Source organism: Mucor velutinosus (assembly GCF_035048745.1).
Source record: "Mucor velutinosus strain NIH1002 chromosome Unknown tig00001563, whole genome shotgun sequence".
NCBI classification, from domain to species: Eukaryota; Fungi; Mucoromycota; class Mucoromycetes; order Mucorales; family Mucoraceae; genus Mucor; species Mucor velutinosus.
In genome coordinates, this window is record NW_027041904.1 from 2,378,702 (window position 1) to 2,400,721 (window position 22,020).

The 22,020-nt window shown below is 39.5% G+C and overlaps 8 protein-coding genes across 8 annotated transcripts; 3 read left to right on the forward strand and 5 right to left on the reverse strand.

Moving 5' to 3' along the window:
* Positions 1–3,165: 3,165 nt before the first annotated feature.
* PHA2 (prephenate dehydratase) lies at positions 3,166–4,220 on the forward strand (the record flags this gene model as incomplete). The annotated part of the gene is made up of 5 exons (XM_064828624.1): positions 3,166–3,198; positions 3,249–3,502; positions 3,560–3,628; positions 3,689–3,848; positions 3,906–4,220. 5 exons carry the CDS (start codon positions 3,166–3,168, stop codon positions 4,218–4,220), a joined length of 831 nt encoding a protein of 276 aa, XP_064685826.1.
* An 815-nt stretch (positions 4,221–5,035) lies between these two features.
* Positions 5,036–5,895, reverse strand: ALO1 (D-arabinono-1,4-lactone oxidase; the record flags this gene model as incomplete). The annotated part of the gene is made up of 3 exons (XM_064828625.1): positions 5,036–5,436; positions 5,502–5,711; positions 5,781–5,895. 3 exons carry the CDS (start codon positions 5,893–5,895, stop codon positions 5,036–5,038), a joined length of 726 nt encoding a protein of 241 aa, XP_064685827.1.
* A 247-nt stretch (positions 5,896–6,142) lies between these two features.
* On the forward strand, positions 6,143–6,638 carry ATC70_009394 (uncharacterized protein; the record flags this gene model as incomplete). Its single annotated transcript, XM_064828626.1, has 3 exons — positions 6,143–6,218; positions 6,272–6,366; positions 6,426–6,638. The coding sequence occupies 3 exons, from the start codon at positions 6,143–6,145 to the stop codon at positions 6,636–6,638; spliced, it is 384 nt and encodes a 127-aa protein (XP_064685828.1).
* Positions 6,639–6,653: 15 nt separating this feature from the next.
* Positions 6,654–7,561, reverse strand: PUT1_2 (proline dehydrogenase; the record flags this gene model as incomplete). Its single annotated transcript, XM_064828627.1, has 4 exons — positions 6,654–6,740; positions 6,795–7,298; positions 7,356–7,396; positions 7,483–7,561. The coding sequence occupies 4 exons, from the start codon at positions 7,559–7,561 to the stop codon at positions 6,654–6,656; spliced, it is 711 nt and encodes a 236-aa protein (XP_064685829.1).
* A 181-nt stretch (positions 7,562–7,742) lies between these two features.
* ATC70_009396 (NTP_transferase domain-containing protein) lies at positions 7,743–9,922 on the forward strand (the record flags this gene model as incomplete). Its single annotated transcript, XM_064828628.1, has 3 exons — positions 7,743–7,909; positions 7,980–8,568; positions 8,630–9,922. The coding sequence occupies 3 exons, from the start codon at positions 7,743–7,745 to the stop codon at positions 9,920–9,922; spliced, it is 2,049 nt and encodes a 682-aa protein (XP_064685830.1).
* A 128-nt stretch (positions 9,923–10,050) lies between these two features.
* On the reverse strand, positions 10,051–10,843 carry ATC70_009397 (uncharacterized protein; the record flags this gene model as incomplete). Its single annotated transcript, XM_064828629.1, has 3 exons — positions 10,051–10,172; positions 10,232–10,729; positions 10,786–10,843. 3 exons carry the CDS (start codon positions 10,841–10,843, stop codon positions 10,051–10,053), a joined length of 678 nt encoding a protein of 225 aa, XP_064685831.1.
* Positions 10,844–15,134: 4,291 nt separating this feature from the next.
* On the reverse strand, positions 15,135–16,920 carry ATC70_009398 (uncharacterized protein; the record flags this gene model as incomplete). Its single annotated transcript, XM_064828630.1, has 4 exons — positions 15,135–15,245; positions 15,307–15,601; positions 15,664–16,325; positions 16,387–16,920. The coding sequence occupies 4 exons, from the start codon at positions 16,918–16,920 to the stop codon at positions 15,135–15,137; spliced, it is 1,602 nt and encodes a 533-aa protein (XP_064685832.1).
* Positions 16,921–19,154: 2,234 nt separating this feature from the next.
* Positions 19,155–19,505, reverse strand: ATC70_009399 (uncharacterized protein; the record flags this gene model as incomplete). The annotated part of the gene is made up of 1 exon (XM_064828631.1): positions 19,155–19,505. One exon carries the CDS (start codon positions 19,503–19,505, stop codon positions 19,155–19,157), a length of 351 nt encoding a protein of 116 aa, XP_064685833.1.
* Between the last annotated feature and the right edge of the window lie 2,515 nt (positions 19,506–22,020).

Genomic DNA, 22,020 nt, shown 5'->3' on the forward strand with positions numbered 1-22,020 from the left:
TTTTCATGAGTATACTCTCACTAGCCGATCTATCTCGCAGCACTCGATGTCGGCGTCACCCTGTGGGCTCTCGCCAAAGACATTTTAAATCAGATATTATAACATTTTGGTATATCAAGTAGATTTCAAACAATTAATTGTTAGTTAGTAAAAGAAAAGTTATATCAGAGCCACCAGAAGGAGGAGAGGAGGTATCTCCCTCAGCATCCTTTTAGCTTACATTGATATCAAACGAAGCCTATTATTGGAACAATGCGAAAGACAATTCAAATTTTATTCAGAATTTGTACACCACAATCACCATTTTCTGACAATAGAATTGTCATATTATTCGCTGCTGCTGATGCTCTTAGTAATAAGATGGCGACATAGAGCTGGTCATAAGTAAATACAAGACTTGTGTAATATTTACAGCGACTTTTCTGAGATATTGTCATTGCAAAAGACATCTTTATGAGAGAAAGCTTTCCAAAAATATATTCAGGCTATCCAATTGCCCTTTTAATTCCATGATCCCCATTTAATCAGCATCGCAATCATCATTGCCATCAACAAAAAGGCATTTGGGCCAGCCAGCAGCAGCGCCCCCGCCAAAACGTATTCAAACTCAGTCTGTTTTTTTTCTGCTCAAGATTGGACGGATTTCGTCTTTTTTCGACCTCTATAATTAATTTTGTAATATTCGACTATATAAATTGTGATGATTACCCTACGCTTCTTAATACAGTCCCTGGTGGTAGGGCGAAGTGGTAGAACTCCCGTATGCCAACGGGAGGATCCCCGGTTCAAATCCTGGTGAACGCAAGTTGTTTGATTTTTTTGACGTAGTACTGATGTCCTCGTTTGGTGTTTTGTACTCTTATCCATGACCTATATTTTGACGATTTCCGCAAGACTGTACTGGCTCTAGGAGTCGCACCTTATTAGTAGTAGATTTCTTTCCCAACTTAGTTCAAAATTTCTTATTCCCCTTCTTTGCAGACATTGGGTCCACCAACAGTCTTTTCTATCCCTCAGTATGACATTTAAAGGACTTTAAATAAAACCTGGAGCTCGACTCCCCTACAAAAAAAAACGCTTCTTAATACATTCTTGAAATACTTTTCAAGACGTTTCCAATGGTGCTGATTGTAATAAGTGTTTTGAAAGAAATTATTGAGAAATTTGGTAAAATATGAAATGAGGTTTTTAGCAAAAATAGCCATATTTTGCATATGAAAGCCTCGTAAAAGCGGTTTCAGAGGTTGCTTTTGATCGAGAGAAACATTTTGATTTGATATATATCATAGTAAAAGTCTTCATTTCCAAGGTGAAAAACGTGATCGTTTGATTTTCGATGAAAACCATGAGGGGTACCTCATGCTTTTTGGTCGATTTTTGACCATGTTTTTTTGGTCTTCAAAAAGTTGAGCAAAGGTGTCAGGAAGTTACTACTACTCAAGTACAACTGTTTGGCGTCATTCCGATGGCTCAGAAAAGTCTACATGTCAAATCATGAAGGCTTGAAAGCTGTCAAATTTGGGTATATTTTGCTTTATAGCTTGTATTTACACGGCATGAAGCACATCTTTGGTAGCTGAAATCTTCTAGAAGGGCAGTTCTGCAACTTGTGCAATTTCTAATTTGAATGGAAGGCATATTGATTTTGGTAAGGTTAATTCATGCAAAATTTGATGCGTTATGTTGCTGGTAATAAGATTATTAATAATGGAAATGAAAACCCGAATTTGCTGCTTGAATACCATGGCCTTGCACCTTCGCTTCGCTACGGTAAAACCGCCTCATAGTAGGTCAATGTTACCAAATGTTGAATTATATGCGTTATGTTTTTGGTGGATGGGCTTAGCACCTCCTCCAAACCCTTTCCCCAATGCCGGCTCCATTCACCTTGTACAGTACTCAATTCTTTAAATTTTTGAAAGGATATAACTTGTTTGTCAACTTTTTTTCTTTTATAGTTTTCCAGTATATATATTAGAGATGAAAATTGATCGTAATCAAGAATGGCGCTTTTTCTCTTGACAACTGGCAAATTCAGCCTGATGTTTCTAATCTCCAAATATGTAGAATTTTCTCCTCTTTTAGCCCAAAACCTTATTTTAGACTTTTCACAGGCAGAATTTGAACATACATGGAAATAATTGGGTTTAAGTTTTTCGTACGTAACTTGTTCTTCTCAATGGATACGCCTATAACATTAAGATCATTTGAAAGAGAAATAAATTTGGAACAGAAAAGAGTAGACCCTCTAGCCATGGGTTTAATGTAGTTTATTGAGTTTTCGACCGTTTTGTGATTTGAGATATTTAAGTTGACCATCCAGAATCACAGTGGCGTTTAAATGTTGCTTGTAGCAATAGTATGGTTAGCGTGATGGTTAAAATGGTGTTTAGAGGGATAGTGAACACAATAACATTGAGCAATAATAGCTATAGCACTATAAGAGACACGAATTATAGGGTTATCGGGTTTGTGGCTTGAAAATATGAGTTTCTTGATGTCAAAAGCCGTTTCAAAACTTGATATCACTGCGGCCATTGCACTTCATATTGACAATGCGATGTCTGCATGTCTCCTATGAAATAGCTGTGTATCTTGTAGAATCAAATAAACCAAAGATTGATTTTTAAGCACAGTGCCCATGAGGTTGTTGTATACAACATCAATCCTGTCGTAGCCTTGGGCAGAAACGTGATCGAATGTCAGCATTTGAGGTCATAATGTGTACATCAACCATATTTCAAAGAGCTGAAAGCAGTAATTGATGCATAAATTGGTGCTTTAACTACAAGTGCCACCCGCTGTTTTCTCTACCTTAAGGTATATTTGCCATAGCAACTGATGACTCTGTACTTTGATGCATGTAATTGATCAACAGCTGATCTTATACATGCCTTACTTGACACCAAATTCCCTTCATCAATACCAATTTATCATACGTAGATGAGTATCCTAGGTAACGATTAAATCGAAACGAGGAGTGATATGACAAGAGGAGCAAACAACTTGCCAAATATGTCATGTCTAACCACTGGGATCCAATCATTGATACTATCTATCAAGCTACCGATGACGCAGTGGACCATTTGTCTTCCTCCAAAAGAAATTTTTTTCACTTTTTTTTTCTTTTTTTTTTTTTTTGATTTCTTTGATTAAACAAGTACAATGGCAGACTACGATAGACCCGCTAGTCCCAAGGTAATTGCATTGTTCGTTATGGGTCGAATGATTTTTGACTCTTATAATAGAATGATTATGATCAACGACCTATAAAGTCTGAGGAGCATCAACCAATGGAGGATGTAAGACGTGAGCGTTCTCGTTCCCCTCGTTCCCGCTCTCGCTCTCGTTCCAGAAGCCCTAAGCGTGAAGGTCGTAGCTTATCGCGTTCCCCTGTGCGTCGTAGCTCTTCTCGTCGCCATGACTCTCCCAAGCGTCGTCGTAGCTACTCTCGTTCCAGATCTAGAAGTCCACGAGGAGACCGTAGAGATAGAAGAAGAAGGTAAATATCACACAATATCAAATTTTGCCGTGTGTGCATGTGTATTTACGTTCGTAGCCTTTCTCCTCCTCCTCGTCGCCGTAGTCGTAGTCCTCGTCGTCGCTCACCAGGTCGTGGTAGAAGAAAGTATGTCAAATTTAGAAACCTGTCAATTTCCATTGTACTAATTCATCGCTCAATTTATAGTGAGGCTAATAAGGAATTCCATGGCACTAGAGATGAACCTGAGATGTCTAACATCCTCGGTGTATTCGGTTTGAGTTTAAGAACTCGCGAAGTTGATTTGGAGGAAGTTTTCCGTGAATTTGGCACCATTGAAAAGGTGACAATTGTTTACGATCACAGAGTAAGTTGTCATGATTGTCTGTGTGCATCGATATTGCAATTCTAATTCTATCCATAGAGCAACAGATCAAGAGGTTTTGGCTTTGTTTATTTCAAGGATCAAGCTGAAGCTACTCGCGCTCGCGATGCACTGAACGGCATAGATATTGATGACCGTAAAATTCGTGTCGATTATTCAGTTACACATCGTCCTCACACCCCTACTCCTGGTGAATATATGGGCGAAAGAAAGCCTGGCTATGAACGTGATCGTGGTTCCTATAGACATGGCGGCAGAGATGATCGTCGTGGTGGACGTCGCAGAGAGCGCTCTCGTTCCCCTCGCAGAAGATATTATCGTTCAAGAAGTCGTAGCAGATCTTGGTCTCGTTAAGATATGACAACTAACACGCTCACACATGTGTTGATTTATGCAACAAAACCTCTTTCTTCTTATTTCTCTCTTTCTTCTTTTTTTTAAAATATGTGAAATCACAGTGTGTGTTCCTCGTCAAATCCAAACAAACAAACAAACAAATCCCAGAAACAGACAGAGCAAGTCCACCAAGAAGTTCTCTCGCTCTCCAAAGCAAATGCCTCTCTCTCTCTCTGAACAATAAATAGCCCAAAAAAATATACATAAATTATAAACGCAAGAAGTCAAGTTGAAGTTGCCCTCATTTAAAATGTAATAAGAAGTTGCAAGCTGGTGAATGAAGATGAAAAAGAGCAAGGAGTCATTGTTGACTGAGGAATTTGGCTATCTGCAGTCCAGACGTAGGCGTTTTTGTCAAGGCAGCAAGTTTAACCATGGGGGGGTAAAGCAGGATCTTTGGTGCGTCAAGTCAATTAGGTAAGTGCTGCCGAGACAATAGAGCAAACAATAATAAAATTTTGCATGAAAATCATAATTTCGTTTGCTTGTTGATACCACAACGTTCTGTTGGTTGTGTCACATATTGAAATGATTGTCCTTACTCTGCAAATATATATATATATATATTGAGCTTGGACCCCCTCATGAGCACATGTCAAGAAGCCTCCAATCTGATTATGGCGCATGTCCTTTATTCACGGCATCACGTTAAGTTTCTTCAAATATATTCTATAAAAATGGATCCTTTATTGTACATGAATATCGTATTGAATTGACTTAATTTACATAAAAAATATCTAATATATTACTCTAAGAAAAAAAAAAAAAAACATCTAATTACCCAACCCAAGGCCAACTAAAGGTATCCACAGCAAAACCGCACTGATCACAGGAATAGTCAAGTTATCATCTAATCCAAATAGTAAATTACTCACACCTTCACTTAATGCAGCCACGAGACCACCATAAGAGGCCATGACAATCAATGGAATTTCAGATGTTGCTGGTGTGTAAGACAAAGGATAACGTGCCAACGGACCAAAGTACATGTATGTCACAAGCGCACCCGTTGTCATGGCGCCCAAGGACCCAGCCAGGCTTTTACCACCATATTGTGGTGTATACTTTCCCCATAATTTGCCGCAGATGCTTGCTGTAGGGTCTGTCCAACTGAGGTAGATAATACTGAGGGATGCAATGTCTTTTGGAAAGTAGTAAAGAACAATGACACAACCTATCGGGAAGAGATGTCAGATATAAGCACATACACATACACATACACTTTTAAAGGATATCTACCCAACAAATAATAGACAACACCATTGATGCGATTCTTGATTTCGGATGGTCTCATAAGTGGACCTAGCAAGTAGCAGTAAAGTTGATTGAACCACTCAAAATTGAATCGAAGCAATTCAGCAGAACCCACAATACTCAAAAACACAATCAAGATGGGATACACGTCTTGTGTTTCTGTGCCGTTCATGTAGAGATACAATACAACGAACCCTGCAATGATGTTTGTTACATAATGAACTGACTGGGGCTATTGGGTCAAAAGCAGAACAAAAAACCTACCGATAGAGTAATGAAAAAGTTTGCGAGGTATCTCCCAGCCACCTTTTGCAGGTACATGGGTATATTTCTTAACTAATTGATCCAACTCTTGTTGTAGCGATGCCTTATCAGCCATGTGGGGTTGAGGATGAAATAAAGGGAGAAAGAAGAAAGAGAAGAAAAAGAAGGGCCTTGATTAAAAAGATATAGCATTACAAAGCTAAATGACAAGCCAATGCTATCCTGTTGCTGCGTTCATCATATAAGCTCCGGGGCATTCTAGTAGGACCCTTTTTAGTCGCAGTGTGGAGAAAGAGTAACCATTACGTCGTATGTCCTTTTTCTTTTTCATATCTCTTCATTCTTTAATCATACATACCGAAATGAGCAGACTCGTATCGCTTTCATTATTCACCAGGTCATTCACTAGACAACATTTGATCTTTAGACCTAGCCATGGTAACGAAAGAGGACTCACAACGCCAATTCAAGTCTTTAATTTGTAAGTTTAGCTAGATATTCCAGCACACCCATCGTCGAAAGCAAAGTCAACATGGAAGAGTCTATGAACAAGATTGAAGAATTGTTCAGCGCAGCCAAAAATGAGGTAAGACTTGAAAAAAGATACTCTAGCCGGCGTCTAATGGCATGTTATACATCCACTAGTTGGAATATGCTGATGAATCGCAAGGCACGACATACTATCATGAAGATCTCGCAACAGCAGAAAAGGCAGTCAATGAAGTATTGACAGCATACAACGACTTTCTGGAAGCATTGCCATCTGACGATATGAGAAATGAAGTCAAAACCAAAGTGGGCATGAAGATGAAGGAACTGAAAATGACATTTGATGCTTTACCAGAAGAAGGGCATTGATATAATACAAATGTTTTATTTGGCAGTAGGAACATGGCCTGCTTTTAATAAACGTTCTAATCTTGAAATTTCATCAAGTGAAGTAGCTTGCTTGAGTGCCTCCTGCAAATAGATTGTTAGTACGTATGGTATATCAAGTGTGCTGGCCAAATCTACCTTGATCTTTAATTGCTCGTCAGGTGTGAGTCCTACAACGCCAGAAGAGGAGCTATTCAAACCTTCTCCAACCTCAAACGTCTTTGTCTTGTTGTCGACGAGTGATTTAATCAAATCATTATCTGTGCCATCAGCCTTTTGGAAAAGTGTCTTTGCCTCCTTCTTTTCAGATAATTTGACCTTGTTGAAATCCAATACACGTAATTGAGGTAATTTATAGATCAAGTAGAGACGATAGTATTCTTTCTTTGCAACAGGGTTATCCAACAAACTGAGATGTGTTAGCTTTTGGCATTCTGCAAGTGCCTCTAAATCGCCCAATTCGCTGAGGGCATTGTTGGTCAAGATGATGGTGTTCAAGTTGGGCACATAGCTGTTGAGGCCTGCGTCGATTTTGCTAATACGATTGTTGTTTAATAGTAAATGTTGAAGACGGTTCAAACGAGGAAAGTTTCCAAGAACACGCAAATCATTGTTTGTGAAATCAATAGCATCGTTCAAATCCTATGTAACCAGTGTAAGTACTGGATCCACATTGTATTAGACGCAAGTGTCAATTACTTTAGTAACACCCAAGTTCTCGATAGCAGGTATCTTTAAATCTATATAGTCGCATGGAATGAGTATATATATATATATATATATATATATATGTATACGCGCGCAATCACCCTCATCCTCAACATACCTCTCAAGACTAGCTCACGATCGCCGAGAGCATTGATTTGTGATACGCTGTTTGAGAGTAAATCTGCTGTCAACTTCATCTTGTATATCGTAGTTTTGTATATAAAGAGAGAGAGGGAAAGAGTCTACAAATCTTTTGAGAATTAATATCTAGCTTACGGTAATGGTGGCTTATTGGTGGGATGGCCCACATCATGTTGTCGCAGCATTTGAATAACCGCGACATGAACTTCTCTTTCTTCTTTCCAAACAAGACACATCATGGCACATTCACCAGAGAAAAGTGACAGAAATAGGTCCTCAAGACACAAATCCCCAGAAAGAAGACACAGTAGACATCGCTCTTCCGAAAGACACAGCAGACATCGCTCTTCCGAAAGACACAGCAGACATCGTAGTCGTAGTAGAGACAGAGACAGAAAAAGAAGGTAAAAAAAAAATGCAATCATGACAGGCAATAACTTGTGTCCAGTGTAAACTGATAAAGCCTATATCTAGACACCGTGATGATTCATCAGACCGTCATCGCAGTAGCAAACACAAAAAGGAAAAGAAGAAATACAAGAGTCGTTATGGCAGCGATGATGAGGATCAAGAGAAAATTGAGACAGGCCAGCCATCACTCGAGACCTTGGGCTACTCCAACGTCAGCAATCCTTTCAACGACGTCAATTTGGAATCCAAGTTTGTGTGGAGCAAGAAGAAGCAACGCGACAAGAAGCAATTGGGACTATCAGAGACAGATTTGCAAAAGAGAGAGCGTGATCGAAAGCGAGAGGCAGACGAAGAACTGGCAAAACTCAACAAGCGCAGAGCAGAACGTGAAAGAGAGCTGGAATTGAGAGAGGAAGAGCAGGCTCGTATCCAAAGAGACGCCGAATTGGCTGCCATGGGTGATTGGGAGGCAAAAGAGGAGGAATTTCATCTGGAGCAAGCCAAACAGAGAGCTGCTATTCGTATTCGCGATGGACGTGCTAAACCCATTGATATCTTGGCCATGAATCTGAGACTGGCAAACGAGCCTGACAAGGTTGAAGAAGACGTGGATTTGGAAATTGACTTGGATGAGCCCTATACTATATTTGAGGTAAGTTTGTAAAGGGAGGCTAGAGTGCTATTAGAAGCGATATTCACTCATGAACATGTAGAATCTTTCTTTAGCCGACACAGACGAATTGCATAAAGACATTCAAATGCATTTAGCACTGGAAAAGAACCCCAAGACACTCGAATTCTGGCGAGCAATGATTGTTGTAGCAGAGGATTGCTTGTCAAAGATGCGCGAAAATGAAGAACGTATACAATCAGGCGGTGTTGCATTAACAGTGAACCAAGACATTCATCGCGTGCTGTCTGGCAAGACGGTATCACAACTCTCTGTACTACAAAATCAAATTCAAAAGAAGCTGGCTAGCAATGAACCCATCGATGTTGAATATTGGGAGAATTTGCTCAAAGAATTGGTGATTTACAAGGCAAAAGCAAGATTGAATGACATGCACCAGGAAATACTAGCGGCCCGATTGGAGCAATTACGAAACAAACAGCGCGAAGAAGCATTGAAGGTGCAGGAAGAATTGGAAAGAGTGTTGTCTATGCAAGAAAGAGAGGTCCATGGACAAGGCGTTGTGGCGGGAGAGGGTATTGCATCAGAGCCTGTGGATGAAAGCTTGACAGAGGCGCAAAATCAATCATTCATTAAATCAGACACAACGAACAACCGCACTGGCACAAACTCACTGTTACTAGAAGAATACAGCCGTGCGATGAGCCCTGAGCCAATGACCAGCCTGAACAGAGAGGACCGAGAGCTCGAGATTGTGGATCCCACTCAAGATTTACAAGAGCTCATGGAGAAACGTCGTGTTGTGCTGAACAGCATCATTATTCCCAAACAACCCAAGCAAGAGCAAGACCAAGACGCACAAGTGGTGGAACAAGTACGCAACAAGGACGAATCCATTGCTTCCACTGTGCTGTTTGAACAGGAGGCGGCAAAAGGCGTCGACGAAGACGAAGATTTGTTCAACATTGAAGCAGAGTTGGGCCAGCAAACCTACAATTGGCAGGACAAATACAGACCTCGTAAACCACGTTATTTCAACCGAGTACATACTGGCTATGAATGGAACAAATACAACCAAACTCACTATGACCTGGATAATCCACCACCCAAAGTTGTGCAAGGCTACAAATTCAATATCTTTTACCCTGATCTCATTGATCCATCCAAAGCACCCACCTACTTTATCGACAAGGATCCTGAATCACCAGACACTGTGCTCATTCGATTCCATGCGGGTCCTCCTTATGAAGACATTGCTTTTCGTATCGTAAATCGTGAGTGGGAATACTCGCATAAGAAGGGCTTTAGATGTAGTTTTGACCGTGGCGTGCTGTCACTATGGTTCCATTTCAAGAGACAGTTTTATAGAAAGTAATCTACTCGTTGTATGTTATATTTAGTAAATGATGTATGATTTGTAAAGATGACTATGTTTATTGTTTGAAGATATACTTGGAAGTGGTAATGAGTTGACAACATATTGCCCATTAAAAAACACCATGATCAAGCAGTACCTTCAGAAGCACTGTCAGCTTTGTACCATAATATGTAGACAACAATCAAGCTACAAATCAAAAAGAAGAACCAAACCTTTTCTTCGTCAGAAAGCACCATTTCTGGGGCGGCTAGCACGCTTTGGGTAAGTTGTACATTCTCTCTCGACAGCACAATACAATATACTCACTTTTTGGCGCTACCTGAAGTGTTTTACCTTGTGCAATGGCAATATCCGACAAGGACTTTAAGGCCTTGGCCTCTTCAGCGAAATCAGCAGCTTCGGCTTTCTGAATCGTAGAGACTCGATACCATTGCGTATCTTCGTCGTCAAATATGTCTTGAATACCTAGTTTGTCTAAATTCTTGATTGCAGTTGAATTAATTCTGTCCATGGTATAGTAGAGCTGATTGTAAATCTCAATTATCTTTGCAATGTCTTCGACAACTGACGATTTTGCTGTAAGACTTGGTAGCGCATGAACACTGCCAGTTGAAGGTCGATTTTCTTGGTACTTTGCTGCCACGGGTTTCGCTTTGTTGCGTAACTTGACGACAACCACCAAATGCTGCAATTGCTCAATTGTTTGATGAATAGAGTAGATGACTTTGTCGTTCGAACGCACAAAATCAATGGTTTCCTTTTGCAAATCATCAAATGCAGCTTGATAGTCAGGGCTGACAGTGTCTGTAGTGAGATCATTGGTTAAAGAGTCTCATGTGTATTTTATTTATGCGTCAAACTTGCATTTCTTTTCAAGCGTAGCCATCTTGAAATCAAGGGAAAGAGGAGGAAAAGCATTTATAAAGACTATATCTGTTGTGCCATTTATTTACATGTATTGCTCAAATGCGCCACGATCAAAACTTTATACAGGCTTCAAACAAGTAATGATGTACTCGCATATGATATGACAATCAAGCAGCAATATTCAGAAGCAAGGCATCCATTACTTGAGAAAGGGTAGAGTAGTTAAATTGAGGTACTTCATTTGCATCCGGTATGATACAACTAGTTGATCGATATCTCTACGCTCGATGGGAGCGTCGTCCTGCGGGCTCTTGCCGAAGACATTTCAAATTAGAGACAATAAAAATTTGGTATATCAAGTAGATTTTAAACAAACAATTAATAGTCAAATCAGAGCCAAAGGTTGGGGGGGGAGGTATCCCCCACTGCACCCTACTTTGCTTATTCACTTGTATCAAACGAAAGCTATTATTGAGATAATGTAAAGAGAGTTCAAGTTTTATGCAGGCTATGCGTAATGCAGGACTTGTGTAAGATACACAGCGACTTTTTTGAGATATTATCATTGCAAAGGACACCTTTATATGAAAAACTCCCACAAAAAAGTATTCGGGTTAAGCAATTGTCCTTGCAATTCCATAATTCCCATTCAATCAGCATAGCAATTATCATTGTCATTATCAGAAAGGCATTTAGGTCAGTCAGCAGCATTGCCACCGCCAAAAAATTATTCACAGTTTATTTTTTCTGTTCAAGGTTGGGCAGATTTTGTCTTTTTTATCCTCTCAGGCCTTTTGGCTAAGATCAAGTGCAGATTTTGTCTTTTTTCGACTTCTTTAATTTATTTTATGATATTCGACTATATAAATTGTGATGATCACCCAAAGCTTCCTAATACATTATTGAAGTACTTTTCAAGGCGATTCCAATGGTGCTGATTGTAATAGGTATTTTGACTGAAATTATGGAGCAATTTGGTAAACTATAAAATGAGGTTTCTGGCCAAAATGTCGAAATTTTACATATCAAAATCCCATAAAGATAATTTCAAGGGTTACGTTAGATCGATAGAAACATTTTGATTCAATATATGCCATAGTAAAAGCTTCCATTATCAAGGTCAAAAACGCGATTGTTTGATTTTCGGTGAAAACTTTTTTTTTGTATGGAGGAAGGCAGGCTACCACTCATATTTATTATGTTATCAACATGCTGCCAAAAGACTATTCTACCTAAAACGACTGGTCTATAAGTGCGTGCGCAAGAGGGACAAGAAGGGCATGACTACTAATTTGAATTGTTACTGGGGCAAAGAGTGTGCTCCCACGAGAAAGATCCAGGAGATATTTGACTAAGGATAGTACTGTCAGCACTTGATCAGATGGTTATCGCGAGAGAACAAAGATACTCGACCGAAGCCGCAAGCAAGAGAGAGAACAATCAGAGCCATACCAACAACAAAACAAACGTTCACGTCAGTGAAACTCATCATCCACAGTTGAGAGCAGAAGAGACTCGGTATATGTGATAAATCACATACCCTGGCTACTCCTGACGTTATTCTTCTATGTTGAAAAAAATCTTGGTAAGGGAAAAACATAGCGACTATGTACTCTGTCAACTATCGAGATGGGAGAGACCATAATGTGCGCCACTACCGCACAAAACTAGGGAATCACCCCGTTTGGCCAAAAATTTCGTAGAAAAGGGTGATTTTCGGTGAAAACCATTAGGGGTACCTCAGGGGCCAACTGCGCACACATCCCAAAATTCCTTAGGGACACATCCTGTTATCCATATATAGTAATTTTTAGCGCTGGTGATTGTGCTTCTGAATGGCTTCATTAAACCGGTACAGAGCTCTCATTGCCTCAGTAGGTAATTTTAACATTAACATTATACCATTTTATATGATTAAAAAGCAGAGAATAGACGTGCTCGCTTCTCTAGACCTGCCGACATGATGTGTTTTTTGAATGCGCCATTTGTACATTCCATGGAATATATGTACTGTCAATGGCAAAATGTATTGTAATTTGAAATGGACATGCATAAGAAGTTCATTTCATTTGTATGTATATGCCATGGTAGTTTCAAGCGATGTATTTTTGGAATTTCTGAAATCAATCCTGGAGCGCACTTCAAGAAGTCTTGTTGCGCACACATCCCAAATTACTCTAACAATCACACAGAACATTTTAAAGAGCACATCTAAAGAATCTTGCTTTTTCACGACTGAAGCTGCGTTTTTCAATTCATCAATGTCATCAATGCCATCAATGTCAACAATGCTGTCTTTTTGGTAAGTTCTGTATAGTAGCCTCACTTAATAAAAATATATTATAGTACCTGACAGCCGTATATACAAGCTGGGGTTAAAGAGGTTAATCTCTCTCTTCTGTAAATGCAATTAAGAGCATTCCTATTATAATTGGGTCTACTAAACGCGGTGTACTCAGGGCTGGTTCATTTTAGACTATTCGAGTCAGAATCTGAGAAACCTACTTAAATAGCTTAATTACCATATATGGTTGACGGGATGTGTCCCTAAGAAATTTTGGGATGTGTGCGCAGACACCCCCAGTACCTCATGCTTTTTGGTCGATTTTTGAACATGTTTTTTGGATCCCCAAAAGGTTGAGCAAATGTGTCAGAATTTAACTGCCAGATGAGAGCAATTGTTTGGTGCTATTCTGGCCATCTATAACGGACTTGAACGCAAGAAAACGCAGCTCAAATGCACTCAGATTTTGCTTTATCAGGAACACTAAGGAATAAAAAGGGGGAAATACCAGTATGCTGCTTGCCCGTATATAAAGTAGCTACGTGTATATGGATGTAGATCATCACAAGAATCATAACCCCAGATAATATGACGGGGTTTTATGTGTAAGTGGAGGGTTAACGTGAAGGTAGTAGTATTCTGATAAGATATGCAAGGGCAATTGGCAGCGCAGGTGGGTTCTCACCGAAGCGAAGCGAAGATAGAGAGCCATCCGAAGCATAAACACCCGTACCCTCTAATAAATATACTGGAAAACTAGAAAAACCCTCGTCGGAATGGCCAACCAGAGATCAGGAGCCCCTCCTCCAAGAATAGGCCGCATCTAATTCAACATTTAGTAAAATCGATCTCAACAAAGAGGGTTTCACCGTAGCGAAGCGAAGGTGCAAAGCCATGGTATTCAAGCAGCAAATTCGGTTTTTCCATCTATTATTAGTGTGCTTGCCAACAACATAGCGCAACAAAATTTGCATGAATAAGCTTTACTTAAAATCAATATGCCTCCTATTCGAATTAGAAGTTTCACAGGCTGCAGAACTGCGTTTCCAATAAATTACAGTTACCAAAGACGTGGTTTATGCTGTGTAAATAAAAGCTATAATGCAAAACATAACCAAATTTGACAGCTTTCAAGCCTTCATATCTTGACATGTAGACCTTTATGAGCCACCGGAATGACACCAAACAATTGTACTTGAGTAGTAGTAACTTCCTGACACCTTTGCTCAACTTTTTGGGACCAAAAAAAACGTGGCCAAAAATCGACCAAAAAGCATGAGGTACCCCTCATGGTTTTTATTAAAAATCAAACAATCGTACTTTTTACCTTGACAATAAAGACTTTTACTATGGTATATATTGAATCAAAATGTTTCTATCGATCCAGCGTAACCCCTGAAATCATCTTTGTGGGACCTCGATATGTAAAATTTCGACATTTTGGCCAGAAACCTCTTTTCATATTTTCGTAAATTGCTCAATGAGTTTATTCAAAGCATTCAACTTACTTGGTACCATTGGATGCGCCTCGAAAAGCACTCCAAGAAAGCTTACAGAAGCATAGGTTGATTATGATATTTTTATAGTCGAATCTGGAGAAATAGTTGAACCAAATCGAAAAGCCATCAAAATCTGACCAATCTGAAGTAAGCTAAAAGCCTGGGTTTAAATTGATTTTGGCGGCTGGTGTGGCCTGCTGGCAAACTCAATGCCCTTTCAATCATCATGAAGGCAATACAGTAATAGATGTTTTTGAAGCATATGGAAAGTAGGTGGCAAATTATATAGCACTATTATTAGCTATGCTATTTTCCTTTCGTTCTATACTTAATAACGCTAGTCTATCAAAATACTTGTTAGGCCAACTTCTTTCCTTTTTGAGGCTTGAAGTGTCTAGGGACAATAGTTTATTATGATTTGATATTAGCAATCAATTTTCAAAACCCTGCCATCACAATCCCTAGCGCTATAGAAAGATTTTGCATTTCCTTACTAGATTTATTCTATTATGATATATGTTTGATAGGGTATAAACTGAGACCAGCCATCTTTTTGAATTTATAAAAAATACAAACTGTTGCGCACCATGTCTTCCTCAGCAACAGGAATCAAACCAAGCTTCTCTTCTGACAGCTTTTCATATACTTCTTCTTGTTCCTTCAATGTCAACTACCATCAAGTCGAGATTAGGAATGCTATTACATATCAAATAGGTGGTCTCTGTACTTACATAGATATAAGCAAACGTCTCATACAGCTTAATGCTGTCCATTCGGTTTTCGTACTTCAAAGGGATAGTGCATGATCTTGTCTCGACAACTGACCATTTGCCAGAGGGTCCCGGCGAGTACTTGAGGATTGTCATCTTATTTTGGATGATGTGCCCAGTCAGAACTACAATTTTCTTGGCTGTCTTGATACTACAGTCCTTGTAATCGCACAGAATGCTTGCTAAAGAGTCAGACCCGTGCTTGAGGTTTTTAAGAGTGTCCTCCAACGTGTGTGCAAGTATGTCATCCCCGACGCTAGCGATATTGTCAATTGTCAACATTTGATAGCGTGAAATTCGTATTCCAGCCTTACTTACCCTGATGATTCCAACATGATGAAGTTGACATCGTTCTTTTTCATTATCCCAACGCCGTCCAAGAGCTTCAATTGAACATCTTTCTTTTGAAAATCTTTTTTCAATAGCCAGCAATGATCACTGCTCTGCAGCTTCTTCTCGGCCCACTTGAAGTATAACAATCTCGTCATTCTTGAAAAGAGTTTGAACTGTTGCACAAAGGTCTCCACAAAGAGTGTTCGTTCCCCACTTCGAGAATAGTTGGGTGGATCGTTGAAATTAACACAAAGATCGTTGTATGATTGCTGCATAAACTTCATACAGTCGTTGCTTGACGTAGGCTTTATGCTGAATATTTCCCTTGCGAAATCGCTCATGTCCACACTGAAGAGTTTCTTCATGAAATCCAGATAGTCGTCGCCCAATACTGTCACCAATGACTTATTCAGTCGTAAATCTTCCATGTGCGAGTCGAATTCAGTCTGTAGAGAAGCGCTGCAATTTGGCTGTACGTCTGTGCTTAACCGTAAATCAAAGTACTGTGTGCAGGCAGCTCTGTCGTGGCTCTGAATGACTGGCTTTTGGGGCGAGAGAAAGTACTTCCTTGTTGGCGTGTGAATATCATAGCCCACGCCATTTTTTTGTAATTTGAATGATGATTCATGCGAGTCTGAAGTTAACATCTAATGTATATAGGATTGCTTGCATTAGCATAGAGAAGCCGAGTGATCATGCACTACCTACTTGCTCCTCATCTGTCAAAGGTCTGCTATTAAAAGGGTCTTCCACCAATTGCCTTTTATGAAGTATCATTGAGTCTTCTCTCTCCTTGCCTTTTCGTGTCATCAGCACAGACATTGTGGACTCTGCTTGTAGTTCAGCCTCTGCGCTGTTTCGTTCCACGCGTCGTCGTAATTCAGCTTGTTGATACAATTGGCAGACATCGTATTTGATCTTGTCATTTTTGTAATAAATGACTAAGCTTTTCACGTATTCTGCAAGAAGAGATAAGAATGCTGATGATGACTGTTGCTTAACCCATTGCACTATTTGGTTAAATGATGATTGAAGTAATGAGAGGAACTCGACGCCAGTTTTCTCCCAAACCACCGAATTGCATAAATAGCTATCAATGATCTCTTCAAGGTTTCCCCAATCTTTTGCTGCGTTTCTCAATATGCTACTGTTCAGCTGTGCGTCGTTTCGTAAAGTATCTGGTAATATATAGCTGCCCTTGAGTCTCTGTAAATTGGGAGGTTTTGGTTTAGAGGTAGACATGAAGACGGAAAGAAGATGAGGAATCAATTGCCGCGCGATTTCTTCTGTCGCGCCCATTGATTAGTCACACTTCGCATTGTTAGGAAGTTTTTTTTTTTTCTTTCTTCATTTAACCAATATATTGCTATCGCTCCAAATTACAAGCTTGTACTCGATCATGGTTTATTCGCGTCTTCGCACAGCTTGTATAAGTCTAATAACCTACTTGCCATCGTCCACCATAATGCCACTCGGATTTGGACCGGCCTTTACGTGTTAGCTTCAAGTACATCTTGCTCTAAGCATGTTTGCATGTTTTACATGCTTACATGTTAGAGGAAGGGCATTCTGAGCAGATGTGTGCTGAATGATGTCTTTTGTTATGGATCAAACTATTTGATGGTAAGGAATCTTGATGTACATGTATTTTCAGCTATACGATTAACTCAACTCATTGGTACGGATATTGCTCAACTCATATCATCATGGATCATCTATTGTTTCCAAGTACAGCCTACGTAAAGCTAGCTACTTACCTGCTGCAACCCACCACAATGCCACCCGGATTTGGGCCAGCATTTATGTTCTAGTAGTAGGTGTATCCTATTCTAAGCATGTTTACGTGTATTACATGTTAGAGGAAGGGCATTCTGAATGGACACAGTACTTGGCTGAATTCTTGAAATGTAGCAACTTCGCACAGCTTGTATAAGCCTAATAACCTACTTGCCATCGTCCACCATAATGCCACTCGGATTTGGACCGGCTTTTACGTGTTAGCTTCAAGTACATCTTGCTCTAAGCATGTTTGCATGTTTTACATGCTTACATGTTAGAGGAAGGGCATTCTGAGCAGATGTGTGCTGAATGATGTCTTTTGTTATGGATCAAACTACTTGATGGTAAGGAATCTTGATGTACATGTATTTTCAGCTATACGATTAACTCAACTCATTGGTACGGATATTGCTCAACTCATATCACCATGGATCATCTATTGTTTCCAAGTACAGCCTACGTAAAGCTAGCTACTTACCTGCTGCAACCCACCACAATGCCACCCGGATTTGGGCCAGCATTTATGTTCTAGTAGTAGGTGTATCCTATTCTAAGCATGTTTACGCGTATTACATGTTAGAGGAAGGGCATTCTGAATGGACACAGTACTTGGCGCTTACACAATTGAGTGCATTCGTTTACCACAGAATGCAATCTTATATACAAACATTGACCTGTTGTCAGTTTAAGCTTTTTGGCATATTATATGATCCTCAATCGTAGATTACGTTACATATCATCAATCGTATACTAATAAAATCATCTTTCAATCAAAATGCAAAGCAAAGAAAGAAAAATCAAGATGGCACAATGTCATTAGGGTGCTAAATACTGGCGTTCCATGATGCCGATCAAACAACGTCTGATACATTCATAGTGTCCAATGCTCGTTTTGCCTTTACAGAACGGAAGCCTCCGTCTCTCTTGTTCTCGCTGATGCCCAAGAAGCCTGAAGGCACGGATAGCAGTGTAGCCTACGGCCAAATGGACGCCCTGTCTTGTTCTGTACAAATGAGGCATGATGGTCTTTTGGGAGTATCAGAAATGTAGGCTATACCGAGTAATGCCAAACCCTCGGGTTCACACTACTGTTAGCGGCATGCACTTTTCATTTTAACATGTAGCTTTCTCAAATATGTATACAATCATAGCCATGCGACATAAATTGTCCGCGGGTACACTGCTAAATGAAACGAGCAGAATCTAGAATATCAACTACATCATAGTATGAAGATCTAGCCATGTGCTGCTTAATAGAAGCAATTAAGAATTGAAATGTAAGTTTCGTCTCATTTAACAATGTCTTTGATGGCATATTACATGTGCCATGTGTACCAAGGTGCCGACATGATGTGCCCCAAACTCGAGCCCTTCCACCCGTTCTATACTAGATGCGGTGATTGAGAGACAATAGAAACATCGCATGGGGTGCTCGAGAACACATTGACCGTGTCCCTTTTGTTTAGTTTGGACTCACCAGGATTTTCAAGCTGTCAAAAAGCAATTAGAGGCGGCGATCAGGCTATAAATAGAATTGTGTGGGACCCTCCCTGACTATCATTTCAAGGTATATACGCACATCATGTATAATTGCACATCATGTTGAGATGTATTATTTATTTCGAATAGATAAAAAGAGGGGGTATATAATTAATGGATGTAATGAAATGAGATTAGAAGCATACAGCAAGCGATAGTTATTTGCTTGATTTACGAGAGTGTTGAATGGTCGTCAAAAAACGCTTTAATTTAGATTTCTTTGGTTTTGATGCATGGGATGCTTCATCAACGGAATGGACGGTGGAAAATGAGTGCGTATACACCAAGGAAGGATCGTTGCTTTTGACGCTTGATTGTGATTTTGTCTTGAAATTGTACATATCTGCAGTAACAGTAGACGTTGAGGATATTATCTGCACATTGAGTGTTTCTGAGGATGAGTAGTATAAAGATTCGGATGTTGATGATGAGAGAGGGGAGCTTGGTTCAGAGGGTGAGAATTGCCAATCTTGATTGATTTCAAAGTGTTCTGTAAAGCGTGAAGCCATGGTAATTTTTATAAAAAGGAATGAATATGAGAGATTTTAGATAAAATAGTGATTTCAGGGACCTGCATGCTGTATTTATACTCGAAATAGGGTATACATGACACCTCTCAAGTTCAAAACCGATCGACTCGGGTCAATTTCTCAGTTTGAAAAAGGCATGGCAGCATAGAATTCTCCAAGGATAACCCAATTGGAGATGAGCTATCAAAATGACATTTTTATTGATGGCTTTTGACTCTTCTTTTTAGATGGAATATGTCGTTGATCTGGCCCAGATGTTATATTACCGTAACAAATTTTACGGTGCTCTGACTCAAGCTCTTTTTTTCTGGTCAATTGAGATATTGTTTCCATGCCTACCGGCATAAAGTTTTCTCATACAGTGTCTGAGATATCTTCTGGTTTAAGAAGAACCACAATACCAAAGAGCAAAGGTTTCTGAAACTGAGCATAACAGATTGCCCAAGCTGTCAATGGTAAAAAAAAAATGTCATCCTGTATATAAACGGTATATATGGTGATATGTGAGGCTTAGTAAACCTGCCCATTCAAAGAAGCTTCAATCGTCTAAAAAAATTTACAATGGCTTTCGATTCAGATACATGGCAGTTACTTGTTATCCACTTTCAGAGGGAAATAAATCATCAGTTTATTTTATGAAAATCAGAGATTTAGTGCCAATCATGGGGGGTGAAGGCATGGGACCTGATAGCCTCTCAATTTACATAGAGGACTAATTTTGTTATCATTAGCAGTAAAATCTTCAAGATATGATTATCGTATCATTCTGTTCTAGCTGGAATTAAGGTACCCATGACATTTCTTAAAGCTTATGGTTGTTTAATCAATGCTCTTTATGGAAATTGTTGCTCGTGGTATTGCAATCGTTGAAATTTAACCTTGTCTAGGTTGAGCACTGGGCAAATGAGCTTCCAAGAGAGTACAATTGCACCACATCAAAGGGCCCACATTGAAAACGCTCACACAGGATTTGCCTGTCATCAATGGTCCTATATCTTTTACTAATCTAACATTCCAGTCGATACATTGGTAAGATCAGTCTTTGGATCGCCCATACGGGTGCCAAGTAAGCTGCTTTTCGTAGTTTCGAAAGTGACAGCTGTACTTCGTTCTTAGTCTTACTATCAGATCCATCTGTCATTTTCTAATTACTCTCAACTGATTTCATCTCGCTGATTTGAACGATTAACATCTTTTTTTTTTTTTCAACCATGATAGCATTTCTGATTGATCCAAATATACATAAAACCAACACGATTATGAACAATCATATTTTTATCGAACAGAATGGTTGAAAATCTTGCCAGCTGTGAGTTGATCTAACATGTTAATGATAATATTTATTGGAATCCGTTTCTCTAACCCCTTCCGAAATTATAATACCCGAGTCCTATACAATCATAACAGTAACCAGGTATATAAGACATGAAAGGGAAATGAAACCTCATCTCCACACGTCGTGCTGGATGGTTTTATACAAATAATGTTAGCATTTTGTGAGTGTGAGAGCCTTTTAGGAAGATCAAGTACGCGATGCATTGGCCGCAATTAGTTTATGGCATCCATTCACTTACAGTGCATACTTAATTTGTTTGTTCGTTAGACAGCGACGTACCCGAATATCAAACAATACAGGAATGCTACGGTAGTTTGTTTAAGACTATCGTGAAAATGCCGCTAGTTTCACCAAATGCGAGGCATCAAAATCATAAGGTGATCTTTGTTAGTAGCAGCGATCCTCTACATGAACTAACTGTACGGTTTTCTTTGAAATTTGAGGATGGCAGATATGGAAGTCAATTGCGGTTAGCTGCCTCGCATGTTGTGCCGCAAGCAATAAGCCTTCGGTGGTTTTCAAGGAATTGTATTGTTTTTCGTGTTAGTTTCTGAATATGCGTTCCAAATAGCGATGCAGATTCACAGAATATTCAGGCTATGACTCTAAACCACATCACAATGCCTCTTCAAATACACATCCTTATCAAAACATATTGTTTTAAGGCAAAAAATACAATTGCAAAAGCTTCCGGCTATACTTGATCTCTTCTAGCTTTCCCAAAAGACATTTGGCCATGGAAATACTTCAAAGCTTACGAATTCAGTGCATCCTGGCCTTTTGTGCGTTGTATCAAGAGGGAACGCGAAGGAGATCAAATACAAATGACAGATATAGATTCAAGGTTTACGAGGAGATGGAATCTTGATATGCGTATTGGCATTGTTTCATCTAAATTAACCATTCAGGTCTAGAATGTTTCAAACAGACCCCATTGATTCATTGATTCAGCGCGTTACGTAAACTCGCTCCAAGATTTTGTCATTTACCTTAACAATACGAATAGTATATTGTCTACCGCATATGTCAACGAGCCGATCTATCTCGCTACGCTCGATGTCGGCGCCACCCTGCGGGCTCTGACCGAAGACACTTTAAATCAGATATTATAAAATTTTAGTATATCAAGTAGATTTTAAACAATTAATTATTAGTTAG